This window comes from Talpa occidentalis, unplaced genomic scaffold, assembly GCF_014898055.3.
Source record: "Talpa occidentalis isolate TD23 unplaced genomic scaffold, MPIMG_talOcc4v2.1 talOcc4.8, whole genome shotgun sequence".
Taxonomy (NCBI): domain Eukaryota; kingdom Metazoa; phylum Chordata; class Mammalia; order Eulipotyphla; family Talpidae; genus Talpa; species Talpa occidentalis.
Genome location: NW_023605194.1, coordinates 118,980,833 through 119,006,537, shown reverse-complemented (window position 1 = coordinate 119,006,537; position 25,705 = coordinate 118,980,833). Strand labels below are relative to the sequence as shown.

Sequence of the window (25,705 nt, the reverse complement as noted above, 5' to 3'; positions counted from 1 at the left end):
CGGGGCGTGGCCTGTCAATGACGTCACCCCGCCGGGCGCGTTTTCTTGCAGGACTGGACGAAATAATGTTGCAAAGACCAAATGAGCTCATGACTAGTGACATTTTGAAACTGGAAAGCAGTTTACACACGTTGTTTGCTATGTATCGGAATGTTTTTATTTCCCAATAATCCCTCAGTTTAAGTTAAAACATCCACTTGAAAAAAATCCATTACAATCCCTTATAATCATCCCATTTATGTTACAAATGGAAGTTTCTTTTATTTTTAAAAAGTTCCATTTCACAAAATAGATGCATTACTAAAAAAAGTCACATCACATATGTCTGCATATTAGAAAGCACTTTAAATAAGTGTACATGCCTACTTAGCTTGCAATTCTGTTTTGACATTTTTCACTTAAACTTAACCACTTCCTTGAACTTTACCTTGTTTGTATTTCATGCAGCATCAAAGAAAGCGATCAAAGCATTTTGGTCATAACTGTCCAGAATCTCCAGCAGAAGAGGTACTTTGGTCTTTACATTGGTGCCTTTGAATTTGAACTTATCTATGAAAAGATCAGTGATCATGCCTGTAAAGAACAAAGTCAATTTCTTGTCACTGATTAGTTCTAATTAACGACACCGTACATGATCAAAGAGCATGAATGCTCAAAAATCTGTATCCATAATTCCATACACAAAAAGACTGATGCTTTAAATATATATCTAAAGGGCCTCCCTGGTGGTCCAGGGGTTAAGTCTCCCGCTATCAAGCCACTGCAGCCTGAGTTCCTCTCCAGCCAGGGAGCTGACCCACATGGCAGAGCAGACCTCTCCTGTCTGCTGCTCCTGTCCGCTGCTCCCCTCAGCAGTGAATTTCAGTGATCTGCCTTTCTGTTCCCCACTTTGTCTCTGGGAGGGGTGAATCCTCTCACCACCACCGCCCCGTACCTCTGGCCTGCACTCCAGCTCTTCCACACAAAAGTAAAAAAAATTGAATCTTTGAAAATAAATATATTGATTCATATAAATAATGTGGTGATTTTAAGGCAAAATTATAAATCACTTGGTTAATAACCTTAATAACTCGTTACAAGGTATTCAGAAAACTAGCGGCTAGCCAGTTTTGAACTGCTATCGGTGTGTGTGCACACACATACAATCACACAATTCCAGAAAGTGTTTATCTCTCATTTTTTATATAGCACAGGCAGATCCTGATCTAAGATCTTTGAGTTAGAATATTTCATCTACCTGTTGATCATTCTTGAATCTGGCTTGAAGGCAAATCTGCCCAGGTTCAAAGATCTGGACAAGTTATTTTACCTTTGGGTTTTCCTATATGTACAATGGGGATAATTCAAGCTGCCAATTATTTATTTAAAATCCTTGATGCAAGGTAAGTCTCACAGTTTTTCACATTTTAGAAAGACAGTGAAAGGACCACACCACAGGCGACCTAACATCCAGGGCAGCTCATGGCAGTGCCCAGACACAGTAACTTCTGCAACAAAGTACATGGGTACCTGAGATATTCATATTAGGTAAAACAGAATGATGCTAAATAAACTCCGATTACTTAAAAGTAAGGTTTTGTCATTGAATTAATTCAGATGAAATCAGATTTCCTGCCAAATGATTTATGAAAAAAGCTTTGGTTTCAAACTTTGTAGATTTGGGGCTTGATGATAAGAGATGGTGGTTTTATACCACTCTCTTCCAGGTTGTTACAGGATAAATGCACTTGCCATGGAGTCAATGTTAAATGTTTATTATATTAGACAAAGCAGCAAGTATTAAGATATCAGGTTCCATTGATAGGGATTGCGAGCAAGTCTCTGGGCATCAGAAACCAGGAGTCAGGCTTCACAGTAAGTGTGGAATGATGGCACCAGTGGCCCGGAAGAAGGCTTACCAGGTGTGGGCGCTGGGGCGAGCTGGGGCAGTGCAGGCTGTGCCTCAAGCCATTTACCAGGTCTTTAGTTTCAGATTTCAGTTAGAGAAAGGTGAAAAAACGGAGCTGACACCATCTGCCTTGCACAGCATTGAAAGGACTGAACATCCCACCGCACTATGAAGATATCATAGTATGTGCCACACACAAGTCTTATATAAAGACTGCAAAGAAATTTTTCCTTAAGCTTCCTTCTCTCCCTCCCCTGTCCCTCTCATTTGTGAAACACTCAGAGCAAAACAAATTGTGAACTGTAAATTAAAAAAAGCACGTATGTATTCTTTTTTTTTTTTTTTGGTGGGACCTTCCCCGGCGGCCGGGGAACAAACCGGCACTGCCGAGGCTGCGGGAGCCTAGCAGCCCAGCGCTCAACTGCTGCGCCACCAGGGGAGGCCCACAAATGTATTCTTTATTAAAATTTGCCCAAAAAAATAAATGCTGCATTTTGATATTTCACATTATGGAAACCTGAAAATTACTTGTGGGTGAAATAGTCTAAATTTTAAATGAAATTATGTATGTTTTACATTTTATTTTTTTAATTTAAAAAAAATTTTTTTAAGATTTATTTATTTATTTATACAAGCATTGGGTACAGTCAGAAGTGCGGGAGGGTGAGAGAATTCACCAGAGCCAGAGCGGGGAGCAGAGCAGGCAGAAGGACCAAAGTACACTGCTGAGGGGAGCAGCGGGCGGCAGGAGAGGTCTGCGCCATGTGGGACCCTCTTCCAGTGGCCGGGGAGCAGGCGGGGATCGAACCGGCGCTGTAGAAGCTGCTGGCAGCTTCGCAACCTAGTGCTCAACCGCTGCACAACCAGGGAGGCCCTTTTTTAATTTTTTAAAAGATTTATTTATTTATACAAGAGCTGGGGTACAGGCCAGAGGCACAGGGGGATGAGAGGATTCACCATTGATAGAGCGGGGAATAGAACAGGCAGATGGACCAAAAGCACTGCTGAGGGGAGCAGCGGGCGAGACAGGAGAGGTCTGTCGTGCCATGTGGGAATCTCCCTGGCTGGCCAGGAATTGAACCCGCACTGCAGAAGGTGCAGATAGTTTCACAGTGCTGTGCTCAACCCGCTGCGCCACAGGGGAGGCTGGAATAGTCTAAATTTTAATCATTCACAGGTTATATTACCCATTCTTCTTCATATGTAGAGAAAATTCACTGCATTACATTTATTTCTTAATTTTTACCTGCATTTTATCAAGTAAAATTATTAACTATTAAAACTAATTTGACAAAATAGTTTGTGCCATAAACTGGTTGCCACTGGCTCATGACTGCTATAACTTTAACTGTGTCCAATTTCTCTCACATGATACTTTGCAAACAGAAAACAGAAAAAAAAATAAAAAGAAATTATAAAATAGTCAACTAACCATGGAGTCTGTCCAGATGTGCAGGCTGCTTTTTGTATTCTTCCTGTAACTGATCTGCTTCTTCTAGAATACAGCGATATTCTGGTATCAAAAAGTTCGTATTTCCCTCATGAACCTGTAACTCCTTATTTAAAATAAAACAGAAGCACTTTAATTTTCAAAACTCAGTTCAGGGTAACTTTAGTCTTTACAGCTTCAGAAATCCCTTCACCATAAAATGACACCATGCATCCGTGCCCCATACACTTACTTTTAAAGCATCAATTAGCTGTACTTTTTTAGCCAAAAGCAACTGGTCCTCCAACTTTGGGTGGATTAGCTTTAAAGTGTGTTTCACTGATACTTCATTTATCTCTAGGAATTAAGCCAGACACAGATTAGATAAGTCACTTTGATCAGAAACATTCTTACTGTATCAACCACCAAATATAAACTCAGAATTTTTGTTTTTTACCATATGATATGTTGAGGTTAATTTTCCTTTTTGTAGCTTCTTTAGAGAGCACATCTTTTAAGATGGATATAGTAGAAATGTTGTCAGATTTAAAAATTCCTTCCCCTTTCCTATAAAATTAATATTTTTAAAAGAAAAGTTTTAGAAAGATATACAGTAAACACATCCACTAAATATGCATCTTGTGACTACTACACCTAGTGTTTGATTTCATTTTATTTTAGATTTCTTTACATCAGTTTCTCATTATTAGCAAATATAAGTATAAAGCATATTTAACTATTATATTAATAAGTCCTGAATGACTGTAAAACTAAAGATGTTGGATATATGCTTTCCCATGATATGACAATTTATATAAATCTTCACTTAACCACTTTTCTTCACTCTCACTAATACTAATAGTTAGCCCCTTCTTATAAAACGTACTTAGAGCTGCATCATACATAAGGTGTGGTTTTGGTTAATGTGTGCATAGAGGTCACAGCATCCTCACAGGAAGCCACTCCCAACCCCAGGGTCGAGTCCTGCTCCCCTGCGCCCAGCTCGCCGCTGCTTCCTGCTTCCTACACACCAGGCCCTGCTTCCTACGGGGGCCACTTCCCTCTCACCCTTACCAGTCAGGCACAGCCCAGGCCTCAACCCCTTTCCTGGGGCACGGGGAAGCGCCGCAGGGCGTACACAGCTGTGTTCCAGGGCAGAGATCGACTATGCTGAGCTTTGACGCTCCGCAGCGGGAAGACAAACACCACCATGGGCTGCCCGTGGCAGCTTAGGATGCCTAAGCTGACACATCCCTGCTGTGCTGATGAAGACCAAGAGTCTCCAAATTAATACACACCATCTTTCATATATTCAATGTTGCCTTTGACTTGGCTTTCACACACAAATAGTTTATATTGACTAGTTATAAGTAAATATTAGTTCTTTTCTCTAGAAAGATGAATGCTCCCAATTCTGTCATAGAGTCTCACTAGCTTTTCACTTGTTTAGAGATGTCCGCTGTCTCTAGTGAGTGCCAAACATACAGCGTCGGGCACCATGGGGCATCCCAGGCCAACGTTCAGCCCACACATCCCGTCATGTAAGTTCTGCATATGTCTAACAAGGAATATCCCTGAAGGTCTTGCATGGTATTTTGCTGCTGCTGCTATTCTGAGAGGGTCTTTTTATTTTCTAATTGGTTACTGTTGGGAGAGGCAAAGCACTGATCTTTCATATTAATTCAGTCATGTTTTCTAAACTCTTTAATTCTACTTGGTCTTCAGTACAGGCTTTCAATCACAGAACTTGCAATTAGTCCTCCCTTAAAGCAAGCGGAAATTGAGAGCTCCACTTGTCTACAAATGCTGGTAAATGGCAAGACACTGGACTTACCTGTAGGTGCTTTCCAGCTGTGTGTCCAGGAAGGTGTTCTGAAAATAAAACGTCGCACTTTCTCCTGCTGGAGGCTTTTCGGGGACTTCAGGCAAGCAAAAAACCACCCAGGAGTGAACTTCCGCAAAACTGAATTGGCCCGTTAATGTCAGTGTGTTCATGGGTCTGTGATTTGATGGTAGAGGGACACAGTTTGTGTGGGAAACCGCGTAGACACTAACTACACAAATATAAAAATACTCTCTTAATTTTTCTTCATGGGATGCATCAAATAATCAAACATTTCAAGTTCATGGACCAAAAACACCTGTGCTTTTAATTTTCAGTTGATATAAAGATTTTTTTTTAAGGATTTATTGATTGATTGATTGATTTATACATACATGCATACAAGCACTGGGTACAGTCAGAAGTGCGGGAGGGTAAGAAAATTCACCAGAGCCAGAGCGGGGAGCAGAGCAGGCAGAAGGACCGAAGGACACTGCTGAGGGGAGCAGCGGGCGGCAGGAGAGGTCTGCGCGCCATGTGGGACCCTCCTCCGGTGGCCGGGGAGCAGCCGGGGATCGAACCGGTGCTGCAGAGGCTGCGGGCAGCTTCGCAACCCAGCACTCAACCGCTGCGCCACCGGGGAGGCCCGATATAAAGATCTTGTTTTCAATATAATTCAGTTTACAAAATCAGAACATTTCTTAAAGCTACATGTAGTATTTGCATTATATAAATTACAAAGCATACACAAGCATCTTCTCTGAGAAAGCATCAGCATAATGTGAAGGTAAAGAACTGGGCTTTAGGTGAAGTAAAAGTGGACAAAACCTGTTGCATTAAGTACCTGTGTGTCCCAGGGAAGAGCGGGGGCTGCCGCTTTTGCAGGCATGCGCGATATAGTACTTTCTAGCTCAAAATCAGCCTGTGGTTGTCTCTTTCACAGGCACACAACACAGAGTATAAAAAATCACTTACACTTAAGGCAAATGGATAATTACAAAGAGCTCAGAAAACGCAGTTAATGGGCTTAAAGATTCAGGAAAGAATTTTAAGAGGAAACCACATCACAGAACCTTACAGCTAGAATAACTGGGGAAGACCCAAGCTCACGCTTTCATTTGTGAGTGACAACGCTGACCCTGCAGAGGTCAGTTTCTCTCTTTAACGCCACAAGAACAGACACACGCTCAGGCCTGCCCCTCGGCCCCCCGTCTGCTGTCTTTTTCAGTACGGCTCACTGCTGTTACAAACCTTGACTTTGAGGCAGGAAAACACCCTAAAAGAATCTCTAACATTTTCCAGAAATCTTCCTTAGGAATATTTTCCTTTACTGGTCTTCAAAATTGTAAGCTTCAACAGGAAAAACATGGACTTAGTTGGCTTCAAATCACAGCTGTTTCTTATATGAGCAAGACGGGCCCACCCGTCTCCCGAGATGTCGTGACGGTGCTGCCGCCGCACACTCAGGGCAGAGGGAAGGGCCCACAAGAGCCATTTCCTTCCTCGCTTTCATTGACGCTCATGACCCCCCATCTTCAGGAAAGAAAATAAAGATCCTAGCAGGGTCTTCAGGTGGAAGGAGTCAGACGTGAAAGGAACACCACAGCCTGACCGCCCCCACCCGCCCCGCTGGTTCCAAGGGTGGCAGGAAGCTGGCAGGAAGCCTGACTCCAAGAGCAGGGAGCCCTGCTGGCCACCTGCAGGCCACATGGCTACTGGCCTCAGCGCACAGCTCTGGGGGGAGGCAGGGGCCTCTAGAGACTGAGGCCTTCTCTTGCTCACAAGCATCAGCCCACAGCAGTCAGATACCTATCCAGTCTTAAATGTACAAGCAACTAGCAGTTTATACACTAGAAGCGAGATAAAAAGCAAGTTTATGCAATTCCTGTTAACACTCTGAAAATAAACTGCTCCCTCCTTCACCCTACCTGCCAGGGCTGGTAACGTGAGTTCTCTGGTGGAGTGAGAGGGGTTTGATCAGGTACTGGCGAACCTGGCAGGTTTTGGGCTGGATTCTTGGAGTCACGTAGGCTTGAAGGGTGCCGTACTGGCCTTCAATGGAGCGGATCTGACCCAACACAGAGAGGAAAGAAAGTAAGGCCGACCCGCTCGCACAGCGTCATCCTGAAACGCTCGTCCCGAGGTGTCGCACGTGCCCAGCTGCAACACCTTCTGTGACACTTTGAAGGAGATAATGACATTTTATTAATAACTACTTTTTGCCACTAGAAGAAAGGAAAATTTAAAGAGACTTTGGCAGCCAAAAGTGAAAGCAGAAACGAGGCCGCCCCACCGCGCAAGTCCGGGCCCATAGGCGCTGGGCAAGGCTGGTCAGCCGGACCCCGGCTCACCCCTCCCCGATGTCCAAACACAGGAGGAGAGAGTGTACAAGGATCGCCTCAAAAATGCCTAAAATCTTTTCTGTTGAAGAGTTTTCCAAATGACTGAAACTTACTTGGACTATTTTGTTTTCTCAGAAATGGGGAAGCTATAGCATTCGGCTGTTATTAGAAAAATCCATTGGTGGAAAAAACTATTTCTAAGAACTTAGCTTTTGGACTTGCTGTGTAAAGGGAATATACCCATGATGCAATTATGACACGTTTCACGGAAAGTAAATATATCACAAAATTATACTTACACAAGAACAAACAGAACAGCTGTATAATGGCAGCATAACAATATACTAATATAAGAACAAATTTGGGGAAATTCTTTTGGGCTATTCTGAGCATGGCTGGCTGGATATCCTGAGATTTACAGCATTTATGGGAACACGAGCTGGCGACACTATGCAGGCCTGAGGTCAGAGGGGCTGGGAGCTGCCTTGCCCCTCCCTGTCGCCCACCCAGGGCCTCTCTGCTCCACTTCCTGGGGTGCCCGAAACACCATCCCCCTCCCAAAAGGCAGCTTCTCTAATTTTTTCCTGGCAGGTTACTTGCTCAGACACTGTTTAAATATATTCTTTTGTAAATAAACTTATCCCATTTTTAATTTTTCTTCCAAAGATCATGAAATGGAAGAATACCAAAATAGCTTTGGGGGAAAAAAATTACATTTAACAGGAACTTCCCTAACTAGATATGAAAAAATTACTGTATCACAGCATCTCTCTTGAAAAAAACATCCTGAGCGCCTCAGAACATTGGCACCACCAGAAAAAAGTTACAGTCCTTTATTTTTAGATCTAAATGAATCAAAAATAAAATTAAAAAGGTCTTACACTACAACTTCAAATAACTAGAGGAGATCTGTGTGTCAAGATCAATATTAATTATTAAAGTGATGACATCACTTAATTTCTTTCTTTTTTTTTGCATTTTAAAAGGGCAGGCTTATGAGGAAACAGAAAAGGGAACAAGAGGCGGCACCTGCACACACACAGGTGGGCGGTCTTGGGCCGAGAGCTGCCCAGCTTCATTTCTGACAAGACTACAGAGCACGCTCGCTGCCTGCAACACGCAGTGACAAATGGCATTTCTGGGATGGACTCAGGTAAGTGCAGAGAACAGGAAAGCTCGAGCAGATGCCCACACACGTCAGTGGTGAAACAGCTCTGGGCAAACCCAGACTGCGCCAAACAGAGCAAAGATGGGTGAAATCTGAGCATTAAACACTTGATATGAAGGAATTAACTCATTTTGCTTAATTGGGTTGTAATTATGTCAGAAAAAAATCTCTTTGAGAGATATATGCTGAGATTTTCACAAACGAAGTAGTCACTTGTATGTGCTGCAGAGCAGACGGGCTGGAGAGGGAGCACAGACAAGACTGCCAAGACTGCGCTGACGCCGGAGTCACGGCTTCTATAGGCTCGAAACTTTCTCTAATAGAAAATCAGAAACATCTCAGAGTAAGCTGGCATCAGTGATTTTAGAGGCAGTGACAGGTTGAGCCGGGAGCAGACTCAGTGGCTTGGGCTCACCGAGGCCAGAAGAAGTCACTGCCCCCAAATGACTCACTCCGGGCGCAATTTAACACAAAGAGGCAACGTCGCATGCAACGAGACATGCCAGAGGGAAGAAAAGAAAGTGCAGACTTTCAAGTAAAGGTAATTCAAGCATCGTACCTTGAGTTCCAGCCTTGTGGTGTTTGCCTGGCACCGGTACGTAGCGAGAAGAAAGTTGTCACTGGCCTGGAAGAAGCCAAAGTTGCGGGAAGGATGAGTCCAGGTTGCAGCAGGAAAAGCAGCCTAAGCAGTGGCAACGGCTGCCGTCTGCGTGGCGGGCGCTGTGCCCAGAGCTTTCCGCCTATGTCTACAAACCCTCTGCAGTAAGTGTCACCACGTCAGTTTTAACAATGAAGAAACCGAGGCATTGGGGGTTACGTAAATTTCCCAAATGAGCAAGACATAAAATTGGAATTCAAATTCATATCTTTAAAACTTTTCCATCCTGAGCCTCTACAGTAACATTTTTCAACATCAAGAATGCTTCTAAAAATTTAACTGAGAGTGTAAACTCAATATTTCTATTATCAAGACAAGAATATGTTTAGTGTTGAAATCTTTGATTTTCACAAATACACGAAGCCCTAAGAAAGGTCCCATCTCCATTCCCAGCAAACAGAACAACGCTCAGTTACTAACGTGTGTGGTTGCTGCGTTAAACTGGAGCATTTACTTCAAGGACACTAACTTCCTGAAGTTCAGCATTAAAATACTAAAGATAGGGCCTCCCCTGGTGGCGCAGCGGTTGAGCGCTGGGTTGCGAAGCTGCCTGCAGCCTCTGCAGCGCCAGTTTGATCCCCGGCCGCCGGTGAGGGTCCCACAATAAATAAATAAATAAATAAACAAACAAACAAACAAATAAAATACTAAAGATAGAAAAATACATTTAGGCACATGAGTTGCAAAAACAGACAAAGAGACATGAGATATTTTATATTTTATGCATCACTATTTTCCTATTTTAAATAAAAAGAAAATTTGAACATTTTAATTTCAAACCATTTAACCTCAGTGAACACAAATGTCAATCAAAGCAAAAGATATGCACTTAAGCGTTTACGGATGAAACAACAGGGATTAAGAGAAAGAAGACGTCTGGGATCGGGTCCGGGCAGGGAGTGGGTGGAGAAGGGGTGAAGGAGCCGGCGCCAGCCGAGGTAGGAAGTCCAGGACTTCCATGCGCTGAATCTCAACACCCTTCTTTCGAGCAAGGAGAGAGGAGTCCAGAGAAAGTGAGGTGGACCAGGAAGAACCTTGCTCAGATGAAGGACCATGTGAGGCATAGAGCATTTTCAAGAAATTTAAAAAACTGCAGTTTGGCAGAAATGACGTTTGGGGAGGTCATAGCTGGGGCGCTAAGTGGGGTGCAGCCAAGAGCTTAGTCCCTGAGCCCTCCGCTCCAGTGAGCCTCAGCTCCTCAGTCAACAGAGGAGTGAGGCGGAGCAGCCTATCTGTCAGGAAGGCCTCTCTGCCAGGGCGCAGCACAGGGAGACGTGAAAGGGGGGCAGAGGCCTGGGGTCCAGGGAGGAGGAGAAAGGAGACGAGAGAAATGAATTTGAAGACCAGAGAAAGGAAGGGATCTAGGACAACAGCCAACTTTCCAGATTATCGCAAGGCAGAAAAAGAAGATTTTGACAAAAATGTTATGAAAGGAAAGGCTGAAGCACAACATCAAACCTTACCAGCTTTTATAGGTTTTAATCAAAATGGCATATTGAAACAAAAGCATCTGAAGGATTCCTTAGATCTACTCACTCACCTCAGAATCACAGCTGCTAAAGCTGACAACAGCAGAATTTTTATCCTCATCAAGTAAATCTATTGGAACGTCACTCTATAATCAATATTAAGAAAAAAGGTTCAGATGAAAAACTACTACTTCTCAGGAAACACACTTTCTCTAAGGCTCTCCTGGGTGTCAGCGTATGTGCGTATTTCTACTTTGACAGTATGAGCTCTCCCGGACAGCCTGTGCATCTAGAAAATAATAGAGTCTTGCTCTAGCACAGACCCCTGTTTTTTCTAACTGGACTATCAGAGGTCACAAGTCTCTCACTGCCCTGTCCAAAGTGGAGTCTCCCCATTTCTGTCAGGGCTGAGAGGGTCACCACGGCCACCCGGCTCCCTTGCCTGCCATGCAGGGTCTCCGCTGTCCTCTGGAAGGTCGTTTCTGAGACAGGGCACCTCGTTCTCAAGGTCTCTGAACTCGTGGAGCAGATTTCTGCTGTGAGCGCCACAGTTCTCTGCTCTCCCCCACACCCTGTCTTTCCCCTCTGCTTTCTTTTCTCATTTCCTGATAGGTTTTTCTCTTTGTTTGCTTGTTTTCCATTCATCCAGTCATCCTTTCCACTCCGAGAACATCTTCCAATTGGAAGGAAAGCAGAGCACTAAGTCTCGCCCTGTGGGGTCTTCCCGGGGGCTTGCTGGCTCCCCTACACTGCAGGGGGAGCACCAGCTGCACTGCAGCTACTATTCTACTGTCTGCAGCTGACGGGGTTCTAGGAATGGCAGAGTTCTTCTCAGGTGCATCTGTTAAGATTCTCCTAAAATTCGACCAAAGTACAAAATCTTTAATGTCTTCTTTCTGATTCTGAGTCTTCCTGTAACTTAAGTCCATCAGCCCTTGTTTATGGGATAAATAAAATGTGAAGACAGACTTACTATGAGAAAAGTGGTTATCTAATGAGAGATTAAGATAAGCACTTGAATTACTATTAAAATAAATGACATTTTAAAAATAAACAATAAAACTTACTGTCTAAAACTAAAAGTGTTCAATGATCTTTAGTGCATATGACTGGCTTGCAAAATAAACGGCTTGGTCATAAAACAAAGCAATTAGCTGTTGTCTCACCTGTATCAAGACGTTATCTATTGCTGTCTGCACCTCTAAGACAAGGCTGTAGCTGGCATCATCTTTATTTAATGTAAATTTGTCATTTATACTAAACGAAGGTACTGCTGATTTTGCTTTGCTTGACTGAGAAGACTGCTGGTATTTCTCTCTTTCCTGGAGGACCTTGTACTGCAGATGCTCCAGCTCATTCCTGGAGAGAAATACAAACAGCTCTGTCACTTGTAAGCATAAACGCATGAGGCTCTTTTTTTTTTCAAGATTTATTTATTTATACAAGAACTGGGGTACAGGTCAGAGGCGCAGGAGGGTGAGAGGATTCACCAGAGACAGAGCGGGGCACAGAACAGGCAGACTGAAACACACTGCTGAGGGGAGCAGCGGGCGAGACAGGAGAGGTCTGCCGCGCCATGTGGGTAGCACCCTGGCCATCCGGGGCTCGAACCCACTCTGCAGAGGCTGTGGACAGCTTTAATACGCGGTGCTCAACCCGCTGTGCCACTGGGGAGACCCAAACATGTGAGGCTCTTAAAAAATTTACAAAAATTTGAGACATTTACTTCTGCAAAGTGATAGTTTTACAGGCTGAGTTAGAACTATTAACACCAAGAGGATCAACATTTTTGCTTCTGTGATTGCCCAAATGATTCTATAGTATTTATCTCTAAAGGCGAAAACAACTCCTCAGTCCCATACCAACACATTAAAAGCTGTAGTAGTAACAAAGGCAGGCTGTGGACACACACGTGGGTCTGGCTACAACCCTACAGCACCAGTCAGGAGAGAGCCAGCCAGGTGCAGAGGGGCACACTAGATCCAATGACAAGTGACAGCGTGAAACAGTGCAGTGGGTATCAGCTCGCCTCACCAAACGTGTGAAGCCAGTAGTCTGTGGTAAAGGCAGTTCAGGGAACATGGGAGTATCTCCAGTATCTCTGTGCCGACCGAAAGGCACAGGCCACCAGTTACGGGGAAAGGACACACGCGAGTGAAGCAAACGGGAACTCGGGTAGAGCAGGAGGGTTAGCTGGCCCTGACTTGGGGTGGGGAAGTCTAGGGAGCTTTGGCGGGATCTGTGCAATGAACAAAGGAAAAGATTGATTCATCCAACAAATATTTACTGAGGATCTCTGACATACCTACGTTCCAGGTGAACAAGGAGGATCCAAGTTTCCCATGTGCCTACGTGCCCATGGAACCAGGAGGGGCCTAGCTATGAAGGGAGGTACTGTGGGGTGGGGGGAGGACAGTCATTAATCCCACTTGGGGCCTTGACACAGCCACACAGAGCCTGCTCTCCTGAGGGCCTTGCCTGAGGCGGGTGGGGGGAGGTAAATTCATGGTGTGCACTTTAGTAATCAGTATTTGGGACACTTCGCTGCTTTTAAAACTAATGTAGTCTTCAAAGACCAGCCCTCACTCCCCCAAGAGGCTGGGATGCTGAAGAGGAGCGAAGAGTCACGCGGCTGCAGCCACTCCCCCTTCTTTGGTTGGGAAGCAGGAAGCACGTCTACTTGTCTACTCTAGGCTGCAGTCCTTTTTCATGGGACCGATCAAAGGGTGGGTCTCAAGGCAAGCCCTGCATGGGGGGGTTGGGGGGCTGCTCACTCGCAGGGAGAAGACTTGTGATCCTAGACTCAGAAGGCCCACGGGACAGTGGACACGTAGGGTTAACGAACACAGAGCCAGCTGTGGTGGCGTCTTTCCACTGTCTGTGGAAAAAACACACTACAACTGGCTATAGTGGAATAAGGGAAGAAACAGAGTCGACGATCTAAGAACAATTCCATACAGAATAAAGCGTATAGAAAGCATACTTCTAACTCCGGAAAATTAGTCACTACTTATAGAAAATTTTTCCAAATTCATAAATTTTCATTTAGAAAGGTAACAGACTTGCCTTCCAAATCAAGTATATCGCACTAATAAATAAGCAACCACACACTTCATGAAAAAGCAAATAAAAAATCCAAAATTACCGTAAAGAAGAAATTTTATTCTGCATCTCCTGACTGACTTTCAGCTCCTCTCCAGGCCCGCTTTCCTTATGGACAGGCTCTGTCGTCAGACCTGCAACCCAGCCTGGGGGATAAGGGACGGGGGTGGGCCACGAGGAAAAGAGCCCCCGGGACACCCCACGACCACCGCAGCAACCCCACTCAGCCCAAAAACAAGACAAAGGACATCAAGTGGAAAATATTCAAGCCATGGAGAAATTACACGAGCACCGTGTGAGGCTACAGTAATTGTGCCTGAGGTACTACATGACAATTAAGACGGAGCCACAGTGCAGCAAATGCAGCCCAGCTGAAGGGTAAGAGCTGCCTTTCAAAAACAATTTTCATGGGAATTTAAACTCTTGCACGATGACTGTGACAATGCAAAAACGACTCAAAAGCAAACTTTTATAAGAAATGTACAAAGCAACAAAAGAAAATGAATTTCAGTAAATATTTGTAAGCCAAAAAATAGCATTAATTTTTCAAAGCTATGAGAGACATACTAAGCACTCTTAAAAATATTACTCAAATATTACTCTATAACTCAATAAGCTCGCGTCTTTCCTCTTCACTTTTTAATCAATAAAGCTTTTAATGCTGTAGGCAAGAAGACTAATAACAGTTTTCCAAAAAGTCACCATTGGAAGCAATTAATTATACATTCTTTATTACCGATTCTTTCCTTAGCTGCCTGCTATCATTTTCCTTACCTGAATATGTCGATACCACGATTTCATCATAGCCATCTTTCCCTACGCAACCACCCTGGATAGATGTGACACTTTCAGACAACATCTGAAAGGCATTTAAGATCACGCACTTCATTAGTAAGTAAACATTTCACAGTGCACCACAGCCAGCTACAGCGTTTACCGTCCCGTCCCCCTTAGATATACAATGTTTAGAAACCCAGTGCAGTCATTTATTTTTCAACCTGAAGGAAACAAGGCATATTTAAGAATAACCTAAGGTTATTCTGGTACCAAAAGCAGCAATGTATTAAGCCAAACACAAGAAGATTTTAATGTATTTCTTTAATAAACCAAAATCATCAGTTATCTAGTTACGTGACAAATAATAAACATAGCAACCTTTCTTTAAATGAACTTACCTGATCAAAGCGTAGAACAGGCTCGCTTGCGTTATCAAAGCTATACACTTGTACCGTCCCATCGTCTCGCCCAACAAGCAAGTCTTTGACCCCATCACCCACAATATCAAAGCTGTCAATACACAGAATACCTTTAAAAAAGACAAGTGGTAAGTCACCAACAACACTAATAGTTACAGCCAAGCATGTTATCAAGCAAGAGTAAAAAGTGTACACAGCAAATCTGAATGGGAAGAAACCAACAAAAAACTTGGAGCATAGCCAGAGGCCCTCTGTTTCGTAAACAACCATCCTTCTCCAACACTAACGTGCCGCGGGAGGCCACGGCCCCTAAGCCCCGGACTCCACAGCCCCAGCTCCATCCATCCAGGATGCCCCTCAGCACCTTCTCTTAGACACATGTCTGCATCTCGACTTTCCAGGCCCAACACAACTCTCTATCCCTCTCTTCACCACACCTCCCCAACACTCCTTTCGCCTTTCTCCGCGGCTCATCTCAGAATAATACCACCCAGTTGCTCAGACCAAAAATCTAGACTACACCCGACTTTCCTTTTCTCCCTCCCCGTATCAAACATACTAGCAAATTCTAGCAACTCTACACCCAATATTTATAATGAAATCGTTTCCTTCTTTCCACTTCCAAGCAACTACCATCAGCCTAGTAGGCACTAGATGAGCAGCCATCTCACTTCTTACATATCCGGTATAAATTCTCCTTAGAAAGATGTGAATTCCTTAGAAGACAGGAATATCCCGACCCACTGTACTTCTTCCTTGCCTCATATCAAGTCTCTCCAGATTCTAATTAATTCCCTACACCAAACAATTAAAAAAAAATTTTAGCATAGAATGTTATAGATGGAAATTAGCCCCTAAACATCTATTGATACCAAATTATTAGTAGCATTTTTCACTTAATAATTATGCCAAAAGTGTAACAGATTAACTAAAGAACAAATTAATCTGAGGTAGTTTGTGATTGCTAAGTCAGCTATAGATATATGAATACATAAAACAGAATGAACTATAAAATTCACAACATTTTACTTGATAACCACTGAATTTTCAGAATATGAACATAAAACATACCTCCCCTTTTTTTCTCATTTCGAATTTCACTCTTGTGTATTGGTTTGGATGACGTGATCTGAATAAGTCCAAGTTTTCCATCTGACGTTCCAAACCAAAGGTCTTCTCCAGAGTCACCTATAGTTAAAACCAACAAATATGCATCCCAGAGCCCATAACATCTCCCTAGCCATGAAATTATTTCCATCCAACGATCTCATTTCAAAATATAAAAACAAAATTTAATTTGAGAGGATGGGTTATATATTCACAGGACTTTATAAGAAGTTATGACTCTTTCCCATCAACTAACTCTAAGATGAAGAAACTAAAAATTACAGTTCAGTAACTTACTATTAGTTACTGGCAAGTAACTGTCCTAATTCTACTTCATGTTCTTTCTACAATTTCCCATTTTCACTTAATACTTTTCATGAACCTGCAAATAATTAAAAACCTAAAACAGGGGACCTGAAGCTACATAGCACACTCCCGTAGCGACTGCAAAACCAGGCCCTGGTTACCGCCATTTCCGTTGTGGGGTGTGAGGACAGTAGGTGGGCCAGGAACTTCAGTTTCATACATCACATCAGATCCCTGAAGGAGAGCAAGCATGTAAACTTAAACAGAACCCAAATATACCATCGTACAGGCACACACACACAGATAACATCAATGTTCATTTAAAGGACTCTAGAATAAAACTGCAGAAAAAAATGAGGTCATGATTTTTAACTAGTAATTATTAGCACTTTTGCATATATTAACTCACTTTTAAACAAAGAAAAACACAGAAAGTGTAAAGACCAAGGAGACAGATATTTAAAATACTCTCCACTTTAAATACATTCCATTTTAAATATGCTGCTTGCTTGAAAACTTGACACTAGTAAACTATCCTACCAAAACTTTCAAGGAACACGTTGTTTCTTTTTTGTCCTTTCAAACTCTAGGCATCTAGCTCAGACCGCATTCAGTCACTGGAACAGACCCAAAGTCACCTTCTAAGGAGAAAGGGGACGCTACCTTCGGGTATTTACCAAACCCCTCCAGTGACAGGCTGATGATCTGCTATTTAGGCAAGAAAACCTCATCATTTTTTTACTTTTTACCCTTTTAATGCTTGTAATTTAGTACAGTATTTGTGAAGCTGTTAAAGATTGAGGTGTAAGTACTACACTCACACGAAAAAAACAATATATGTGACAAAGTATTCAAGGAAAAAATTCCCAGAATTATAATAAACGCATGCCATTTTGTTTAAAAAGTTCAAACATTGACAGGATATACGAAAGGTCACACGCTTTATCTTATCTCACGAAAATAACTCATTTCAGTGTTCATCACATTCATCTAAATTATTAAAAATTGTAAAGTTGCAAATAACAGCAACCTGTAAGACTCTGAGCACTCTGTCCTGGCAAGCCAGCACGGGTGTGACACGAGGGACCCTCTCCACGGGAAGGCAGGTCACATCGTTGATTTTGTCCCCCGAAAGGTAATAATGCTGGTCTTTGCAGTCACAGTAGTGGTTATAGATGTAACTTGCACTGAGAAAGAGGTCTGAGCCAGATATGTGCCTGAGAACATCAAATAAAAATTTAAGACAATCATATTTAAAGAACTAAGCATAGGGAACTCTGAATTTTCTTCTAGAGATGAAGACAGTTTATACCATTACTTTCATTTCATCATGGAATTAGAGAACAGAGGGGTTTGTGGCTCTTTTTCATTCCCTCCACTTAATTTCTAACTTTTTTTGGTGTAACTGTTTAGATTTTGAAAGCTGAAAATGAACATCTTAAGACCCCAAGCTTCTTAAAAATTAAGCTTACAAAAATTAAAAACTAAGATAATGATAATTGTCGGTGTCCAAAGACACTAATATAAAAAAGTAGCCACTTTTAATACCATGTGCCAAACACTGTCCTAGGTGACGTGTCACAGCCTGATGGACCCTCAGAGCTCAGGTGGTCCTGGCTCCTGTGGGCCTGCCTACTGCCACGCAGAACTGCCTGGAAAGGTCTAGTTCAAGGGAACCTACTTTAACCTAAATGCTAAACGGTGGGAAAAAATTATTTTAATAGAATTTTATTTTGGAAAAAAAGAAATGACAATGTTAATTTTCAGTTACATTTAACAAAATTTAGGTAATAATCACAGCTACATTCTAATTTTTAAGCTCAATCCAATTTTCACAAGGGGAGTTGAAATTTTGTCACAAATTTATGTCCTGCTGTATTTGTATTCTTTCACTTACAGATTCCTTCCACCTATATGATCATAAACAGGGTAATTTTATTTGGTTTCATCTGTTTCTCCACCCCCTAAGGTGTAAAGATTTCTGATACTAAAATTAGCCTCTGAAGAGTTTACCCTTAATGACTTGACTTCTCACCATGCTGTTTAGGTTAATTATCGCCTAGCTTTGTGGCTCTGTGTAAGGTCTCAGCAGTTCTCTTAATATCGTATTTATTAACCTTGTGAAATTCTGTATCTTTTCCAAGATCTCTAATTCCATTCTGAAGTCCATTTATATGATATCATCCAAAGTACTATGTGGCAACCACCACTGTTGACCAGAGTGGGGATAAATGAAAGATTTAAGCAGGGTAGGCTGTGAGGGTGATAACGGGTTTGATAAATGGTCAGTTTCCTCACTGAGTGTTTTTAAGCTAAAACCTTGTTTTCCTAAGCAACCGCATGAAAGTGAATATTCAGATAACAAATTTCCAGAAATCGAGGGAAAATCTTTCCATCCCACCTCTGCCACTCCAGTAACAACATTATGAAACTACCCAGAGACGACCGGCTCAGAAACTCCTTATCGTCCTCACGCCTCGGTCCCCATACCTTTTTCTGAAATATTAAGAGACGCTAGTAATTTATTATTTTTATATTAGTATTTCACAGCTATCACTGGCCAAAAGCATTTTGAAAGCATATGATACAGAATTACACGAGACATTGTGCACTACACAGAATTCTGCACTGAATCAGTGGCTTTAAATCGAGTTCTAACCACCTTTAAATACTAGCTACATCCAATTCAAATAATTTTTTTCCTTTCAACCCACTTTGAATAACACTGATTCTGTAGGTACAAGGTCTCGATTGTTTTAAGCTTCCAAGGGGTTCTCCTAAGTGGGGGTTTAAAGAACAGTGGAGTAGATGAACTTTAAATTCCTTTCCAGGCTCCCCTCATTCAAAAACTAAACCTTTAATTGCAAATTTCACACATGCTTTTCGCTTGAAGTCTTGCCTGAGCCCCCTGAAAGCACACCCTGTGGGCAGTCAGCAGCTCTGACAGTGGCTTTTAACAAAAAGAGCCTCAAAACTAGAACACCCACGTACACCAGAGACAGGAGGTGACAAGCATGAGGATTTCTTTCACTTTTTTCTTTATGTATTGACTATGAATCATAACTGGACCAGTGAAAAAAGGAATGTATAAATGCCATAAAAGCCTTAGAAAACATTTCAACAACCAAGTGATTTTGGATTGATACCAGGTCAAATTAATTTCTGACTAATAAGGTACATTTTGTCTATTTCATTTCCTAGAAGACCTATTAAGATATGGTACTCAATCAGATATTCATCATCTATCCAAACTACCATAACTGGACATGCAGTAAGACAAAAACAGAACAATGAACATACATAGCTTTGATGCTTTCAGTGAGGTTTGTTTCAAAAGAGAGGAACTGTTTTCCCCTCTTTGTGAAGCCTCTAATCTCAGAACCTGCAGCAATAAAGATTTTCTCCTGAGGTGTGTTAAGAACCCCTCCAAGCTCCAGTCTTGCGATCTTCTGCCCTGGCAAAGTCTTGAACACTGCCTGCAAAAATCATTGGGGAGAAAATTAAGCATAAATACTTACAGTAAGTGTTTTGCTTTACCGTAAAAAAATACTGTGATTTTAAATTTACAGTAAAGTATAGTTCTACATATACAGAGACACCTTCAGATATAAGTTTATTCCAGTGGGTCTCTGGGTTTTTTCAACTTTGGAATATCTAATCTCACATATATTTCAATGACATCATTAGTATCTTGCTTTTACAATTCAAGGTAGGGTTCTAAGCAGCAACTAGTGTACCACTAGCCTTATTAAAGATGCAGAATCTCAGCCCAACCTCAGATCTACTGAAAGAGAATCTGCATTTTAACGAGATTTAGCAACTGGTTCTATGCAAGTCGCACTGCACATGCCTGCACAGTACACCTGCCGCCAGGGAGGGCCAAGCCCCCAGCGTCTGTGACAGGCTTTTGACATTAGTCATTTTCAAAAACTAACCCCTCCTGGCTACTTTATAATTTCTATTAATTTTGGAAGAATAAATAGAACTTACTGAAAACATGAACTTATGACTTAATACCTATAGTCTATTTAACTGGAAACACTGATGTCATTCATTTCTATTATTTCTATTTTATTACTGCTATCAGTTTCTTCCCCCTGTCCCAGTGATTTTATAAACATAATAAAATATCTGAGAAAAAAATATATCTAGTGGAAATACTGGGTTTCTGGTCATTTTCACCCTCTTAATCTTTTTGTAAATTCCATGTAACATAAAAAGAACAGAGTTCACATCGCAAGCATGCCACTCACACACTATGCTCTGTGAGCACGATGCAGTCATCACTTCCTTGACCCGGTCACACTAACTGGCAAAGGGATGGGGTGTCACTGCTGGGCTAGTCACAGATGACTTCGCCCCAGCAGGCTGGATGGGCACCAGCTACCACGCCGCGAGCAGCTGTGGGAGCACAAGGCAAGGGGCGGAGGGCAGGCCCTGGCTTTCAGACAGCAAGAACGAGGGGACTTCATCCTTCAACCAGAACTGACTCTGTCAACAAGCACGGGCGGGACGGTCCCAAGTCCAGAGAGGGACAGACTGGCTGACCCCTAGACTGCAGCCACATAAGAGCAAGCGCTTGGGCTGGAAACGACAAGGTGACATGCGCTGCTTTATGCCCCTAAGTTGGAGGTAACTTGTTACACGATGTAGAAAATGAACATACCACCTTGGGTTGTCAAAGGCACTTTCCCACTAGTTAACGAGTGACTCTTGCTCCTGCAGTCTCATACCTCAGACGATTTCTTCTCACAACCCATTTTTCATCGTGTTTCAGAAAATTTTTAACCTAGGTGTACTCTGCAAGTCGTGTGTTGCCCTTTTAGAAAATTCCTATCTCACCTAAAAGGTATACTTACCACTGCTTCTCCTTTCTTCATGCCAAAACACATAACCACCCCATCATGATCTCCAATAACCACCTGTAACAGATTGAAGAGAATCCAAAAATACTATTAAAATTTTTTGAAATGAATAAAATCACTAAACTATGCCCTACTAACTATATATAAGTAAAACAAGATTATCAACATACAAATTATGATCTTAAAAGGAAAGGCATCTCCACAAAAGCAATCCTCCAAAGGATTGGGAGAAAGGGTCAAGAAGGTCACTGATGGCAGTGGCTGGCCATGCCTCCTGGCCCCACAGTGTAAACCAGACAAGACAGCAGGGACAGAAATGAGGGGGAGATAAATTTTTCCCCTTCACTGGAACACAGAAGCATTTTAAGATTAACTTCCAAAACAGTTTATTAAAATAAGGTTGTAACTAACCTATATGGTATCTCTAATGGAAAAATATTTAACATAAGCAAAAGTAAACAAGTATCATAATAAACTCCCAGGGATCCATCACTCAGCTTCGACAACTATCAAGAAGGCCAACAGATTCTTTTGAAACATAAAGGAAGGGCCTCCCCGGTGGCACAGCGGTTGAGCGCTGGGTTGTGAAGCTGCCGGCAGCCTCTGCAGCACTGGTTTGATCCACGGCCACCGGCGAGGGTCCCGCATGGTGCCACAGACTTCTCCTGCCGCCCGCTGCTCCCCTTAGCAGTGTGTTTCGTTGGTCTGCCTGCTCTGCTCCCCGCTCTGGCTCTGGTGGATTCTCTCACCCTCCCGCGCTTCTGACTGTACCCAGTGCTTGTATAAGTAAATAAATAAATCTTAAAAAATAAATAAATCTTTAAAAAAAAAGAAATATAAAGGAAGATGTTAACACTTCTTAGAAACTGAGAATCAAGCAGATAACAAATATGAATGCAGGCCTAGCAACAACCACTCTTGACCTAACATGTAATAAGAAACACGTGTGTACACATGTCCCTGGGTGTGTGTGTGCAGACAAACAACAGAGGCCACGGCCCGGAAACTGAAGTGCGCGTGTTCTTCCCAAGCACGAGGGAGGCTCAGACCCCTGGGGCTGCTGTCCGGGCCACCAGGGCACACGCCAAGCCTCGGTCTCCAGAAGCCCGGGCGGCTCAGATCGCGCTCGGGGGCCGTGGGCCTTGTTTCCCGAGGAGCGGGTCACACACACCTTTGTGAATTTGACCACAGCCGTGGATGTTCTTCCCAGAACAGTGACCATCCAGAAATGACCACGTGCGCGTTTCCAGGAGGCCGGGAGATGAGGGACACCCGTCGGTCCGTCTCCCCGCAGCCCCACCTCTGCTCCGATGAGCAGAAACTCCTTCCCCTTCGAAACGGGCACGTCACGGCGGGCGGGCACTCACCGGGCACTCACCGCGGGCGGATCGGGGCGCGGGCACCTACCTTCTGCGGGGCTCCGCGTCTGGCGGCGGGGAGCAGCTTCAGGGTCTCCGGCGAGGTCACGCCCACCTGCGGGGCGGCAGCCTGAGCGCGGGTCGCGGCCCGGCCCGGCCCGGCCGAGGCGCCGCGCGGGTCCCCGCGGCCGGACACCCGGGCACGGCGGGGACGCCGCCCCCGACGCGGACCGGGGCAGGGCCGCGCCCGCGCCACGCGCCCCAGAGCTGCAGCCGCCCGCGGCGGGGGGCCGGGGGGCCGAGGGCGCTGGGGGCGCCGCCGCGAGGAAGGACACGGCGGCCCCTCCCGCCGGCCGCCGACGCCCGCGACCCGCGCCCGCCCGCGCCCCCTCGGGGCTCCACCCCGCACCCCCGCTCCAGCTCCCCCCGCGTCCCGCCCCGCCCCAGCCCGCCCCGGGCTCCACCCGTTCCCCGCCCCCAGCCCCGCCCCGGGCTCCACCCGTTCCCCGCCCCCAGCCCCGCCCCCTGGGCTCCACCCGTTCCCCGCCCCCAGCCCCGCCCCGGGCTCCACCCGTTCCCCGCCCCCAGCCCCGCCCCGGCTCCACCCACCACGCCTCCAGCCCTCCCCGCACCCCGCCCCCAGGCTCCGGCCAGCCCCGCCCCCAGCCTTTACCACGCCCCAAGCCCGCCCCAAGCCGTCACCACGCCCCCCCAGCCCGCCCCCAGGCTCCGGCCAGCCCTGCCCCGCCCCCGCTGGGCTCCACGCAGCCCCGCCCCCTGGGTACCACCAGCCCCGCCCCAGCCTCACCACGCCCCATCCCCGCCCCCGGGATCCAGCCAGCCCCGCCCCCTGATTACCACCAGCCCCGCCCCCAGCCTTCACCGCGCCCCCAGCCCCGCCCCCGGAGTCCAGCCCGCCCCGCCCCGCCCCGCCCCGGCGCCAGCCCTCCCCGCGGCCCGGCCCGCCCCCGGCCTCCACCGCGCCCCCGCCCCCGCCCCGGCTCCCCGCCCCGCGCGCCGCCGGCGGCCGCGCCGCCCGAACCCACCTGGACGTAGTCCGCGCGGTGCAGGCTCAGGTCCATGACGGCCGCAGTGCGCCTCAGCCCCGCGCCGCGCCGCGCCCGGTGAGCAGCGCCGGCACCCGCGCCTGCGCGCCCGGCGGCGGCCCGTTCTCGCGAGAGCGCCGAGGCCCCGCCCCGGGCCGCCAATCGCCGCGGGGAGGGCGGGCGGCGCCGCCGGTTTCCGGGGCGACCGGGGACGCCGCGCCCGGCGCGAGCGGGGACCCGGTGCCCCGGCCGCTGACGGGGAGGCCGCAGCGAGCGTCCCCCCGGCTCGCACCCCGGCCCCGCAGGCGCGCCGGCCGCGCCAGGCACCCCCGCCCTGGCTGCGCGCGGCGTCCCGGCCCGGGCGTCCCGGCGAGCGCCCGCGGCCCCGCGCCCGCGTCTGACCGCCGGCCGGCAGGGGCGCCCGCGTCCGCGCCCGGCCCGTGGGAGCCGCGCCCGGGTCCCCCCGCGCGGGCCCAGAGCGCGGGCGCGCCCGCGGGCCCGGGTTGCGGCGGCGCCGGGCCCGGGCCCTCGCCCCGCCCAGGAGACGCGCGCTCTGCAGGCGGGGCCCGCGCGAGCCGGGCTGGCTGGGCCGCCGCCCTCCCAGGCGCGGGGAGTCGATGCTGGCGGCGGCCTCCGCGCTGCCCACCCGGGGCGGGCGGGCCGGGGCAGCAGGCAGGAGCGGGGCGAGGACGCTACGGCGCCCCCTGCCCGGGCTGCGGGACCCCAGCGCCTCCGAACGCCCCCAACGGCCAACGGGCCAGAACCAAAACCAAGGGCTGGAGTCCAGCAAAGGACAGTGCCCGAGGCGAGGACCGGTCAGCCCCCGGGTCTCGCCCGCACGCGCCATTGCAGGGGACCCTGGGCTCCAGGAACAACCCTCTGGGGTTTACTTTACAAACAGGGGAGACAAAGAGCTCACGGTGGCCGAGCATGGCGGCTGCCTCGCCCAGAGAACTCAGTCATGGAAACTCCGTGTCTTTATTATTCGTATCAAGTGCAGTAGCAGAGCCAAGGAATCCAGTACTTCAGTCAGGTCTGAGGTAGAACATAAAATATATAAAGTGAGGAAAACGTCTGAGACAAAACACCAGTAGCATAGTAGTGAATCGACAACGGCAGCAAAAGTGTATAAAGTTCTTTTAATTCAACTCCCAAAAGCAGGAGTAAATAAATAATATCTAAAGAGCTTTACGCAGTCCCCTGTAAGGTCCGCTTTGTCTCCATGTCTAGAAAACCTTCCTGGAGTCAGCCGCGAGCACTCAAGCACCACGCAGAGATCGGATTTTAGAGCCTGTGACAGGGCCTTTGAGCTATGATCACCACTCGCGTGCCTGCAAGACTTGACAGAAACACGACGGAGAGAGCTGAGATGTGAACAGGCCCCTAAGAGTGGCTTAGCCCTAGCTGGATACAAAAAAAATACTTGGGGATAAAAACCCCCAAATGTCCTAGGGCCTGTGAGAACAAGCATAGGCATGGCCTTTGCCCAGCACAGTCTTAGCTCAGTTCCACAATAAGCCCGTGTAGACACATCACCTATTCTGGGCAGGAAGAGAGCTGAGATGCCTTCCTGAGAAAGTGGGTGTCAGGGGCTTCCCTGGTGGCCCAGGGGTTAGTCTCGGAGCTATCAAGCTATCAGCAGCCTCTGTAGTACGAGTTCAGTCCCTGACCAGGGAGCTGACCCACAGGGTGCAGCAGACCTCTCCTGTCTCCCCGCTGCTCCCCTTGGCAGTGAATTTCAGTGGATCCGCCTATTCTGCTCCCCACTCTGTCTTTGGGGAATCAGTCGCGGTAGGCAATGAAGGCCAGGGGCCCCCACATCCTCAGGGGCTCTGCCCTCTTCCCAGTCTCCCATGTGGCACCCTCCAAATCTCAGAATGAGGCTCCTGCAGATTAGGGACTCAGTGGTCAGAAATTGGGCCCTCGCAAGACAGCAACACTGGAAAAGC

General features: G+C 46.3%; 1 protein-coding gene across 1 annotated transcript; it reads right to left on the bottom strand.

The window, feature by feature from the left end:
• Nucleotides 1-118: 118 nt before the first annotated feature.
• BBS7 (Bardet-Biedl syndrome 7) lies at nt 119-23,829 on the bottom strand. The gene is made up of 19 exons (XM_037497663.2): nt 23,757-23,829; nt 22,760-22,825; nt 21,347-21,409; nt 19,788-19,963; nt 17,518-17,704; nt 16,649-16,721; nt 16,146-16,262; nt 15,054-15,184; nt 14,653-14,737; nt 13,922-14,024; nt 11,943-12,135; nt 10,848-10,922; nt 9,209-9,274; nt 7,068-7,207; nt 5,152-5,316; nt 3,775-3,884; nt 3,571-3,674; nt 3,321-3,444; nt 119-573 (listed from the first exon to the last, which is right to left on the bottom strand). The coding sequence occupies exons 1-19, from the start codon at nt 23,790-23,792 to the stop codon at nt 440-442; spliced, it is 2,148 nt and encodes a 715-aa protein (XP_037353560.1). The 5' UTR covers nt 23,793-23,829; the 3' UTR covers nt 119-439.
• Nucleotides 23,830-25,705: the final 1,876 nt, after the last annotated feature.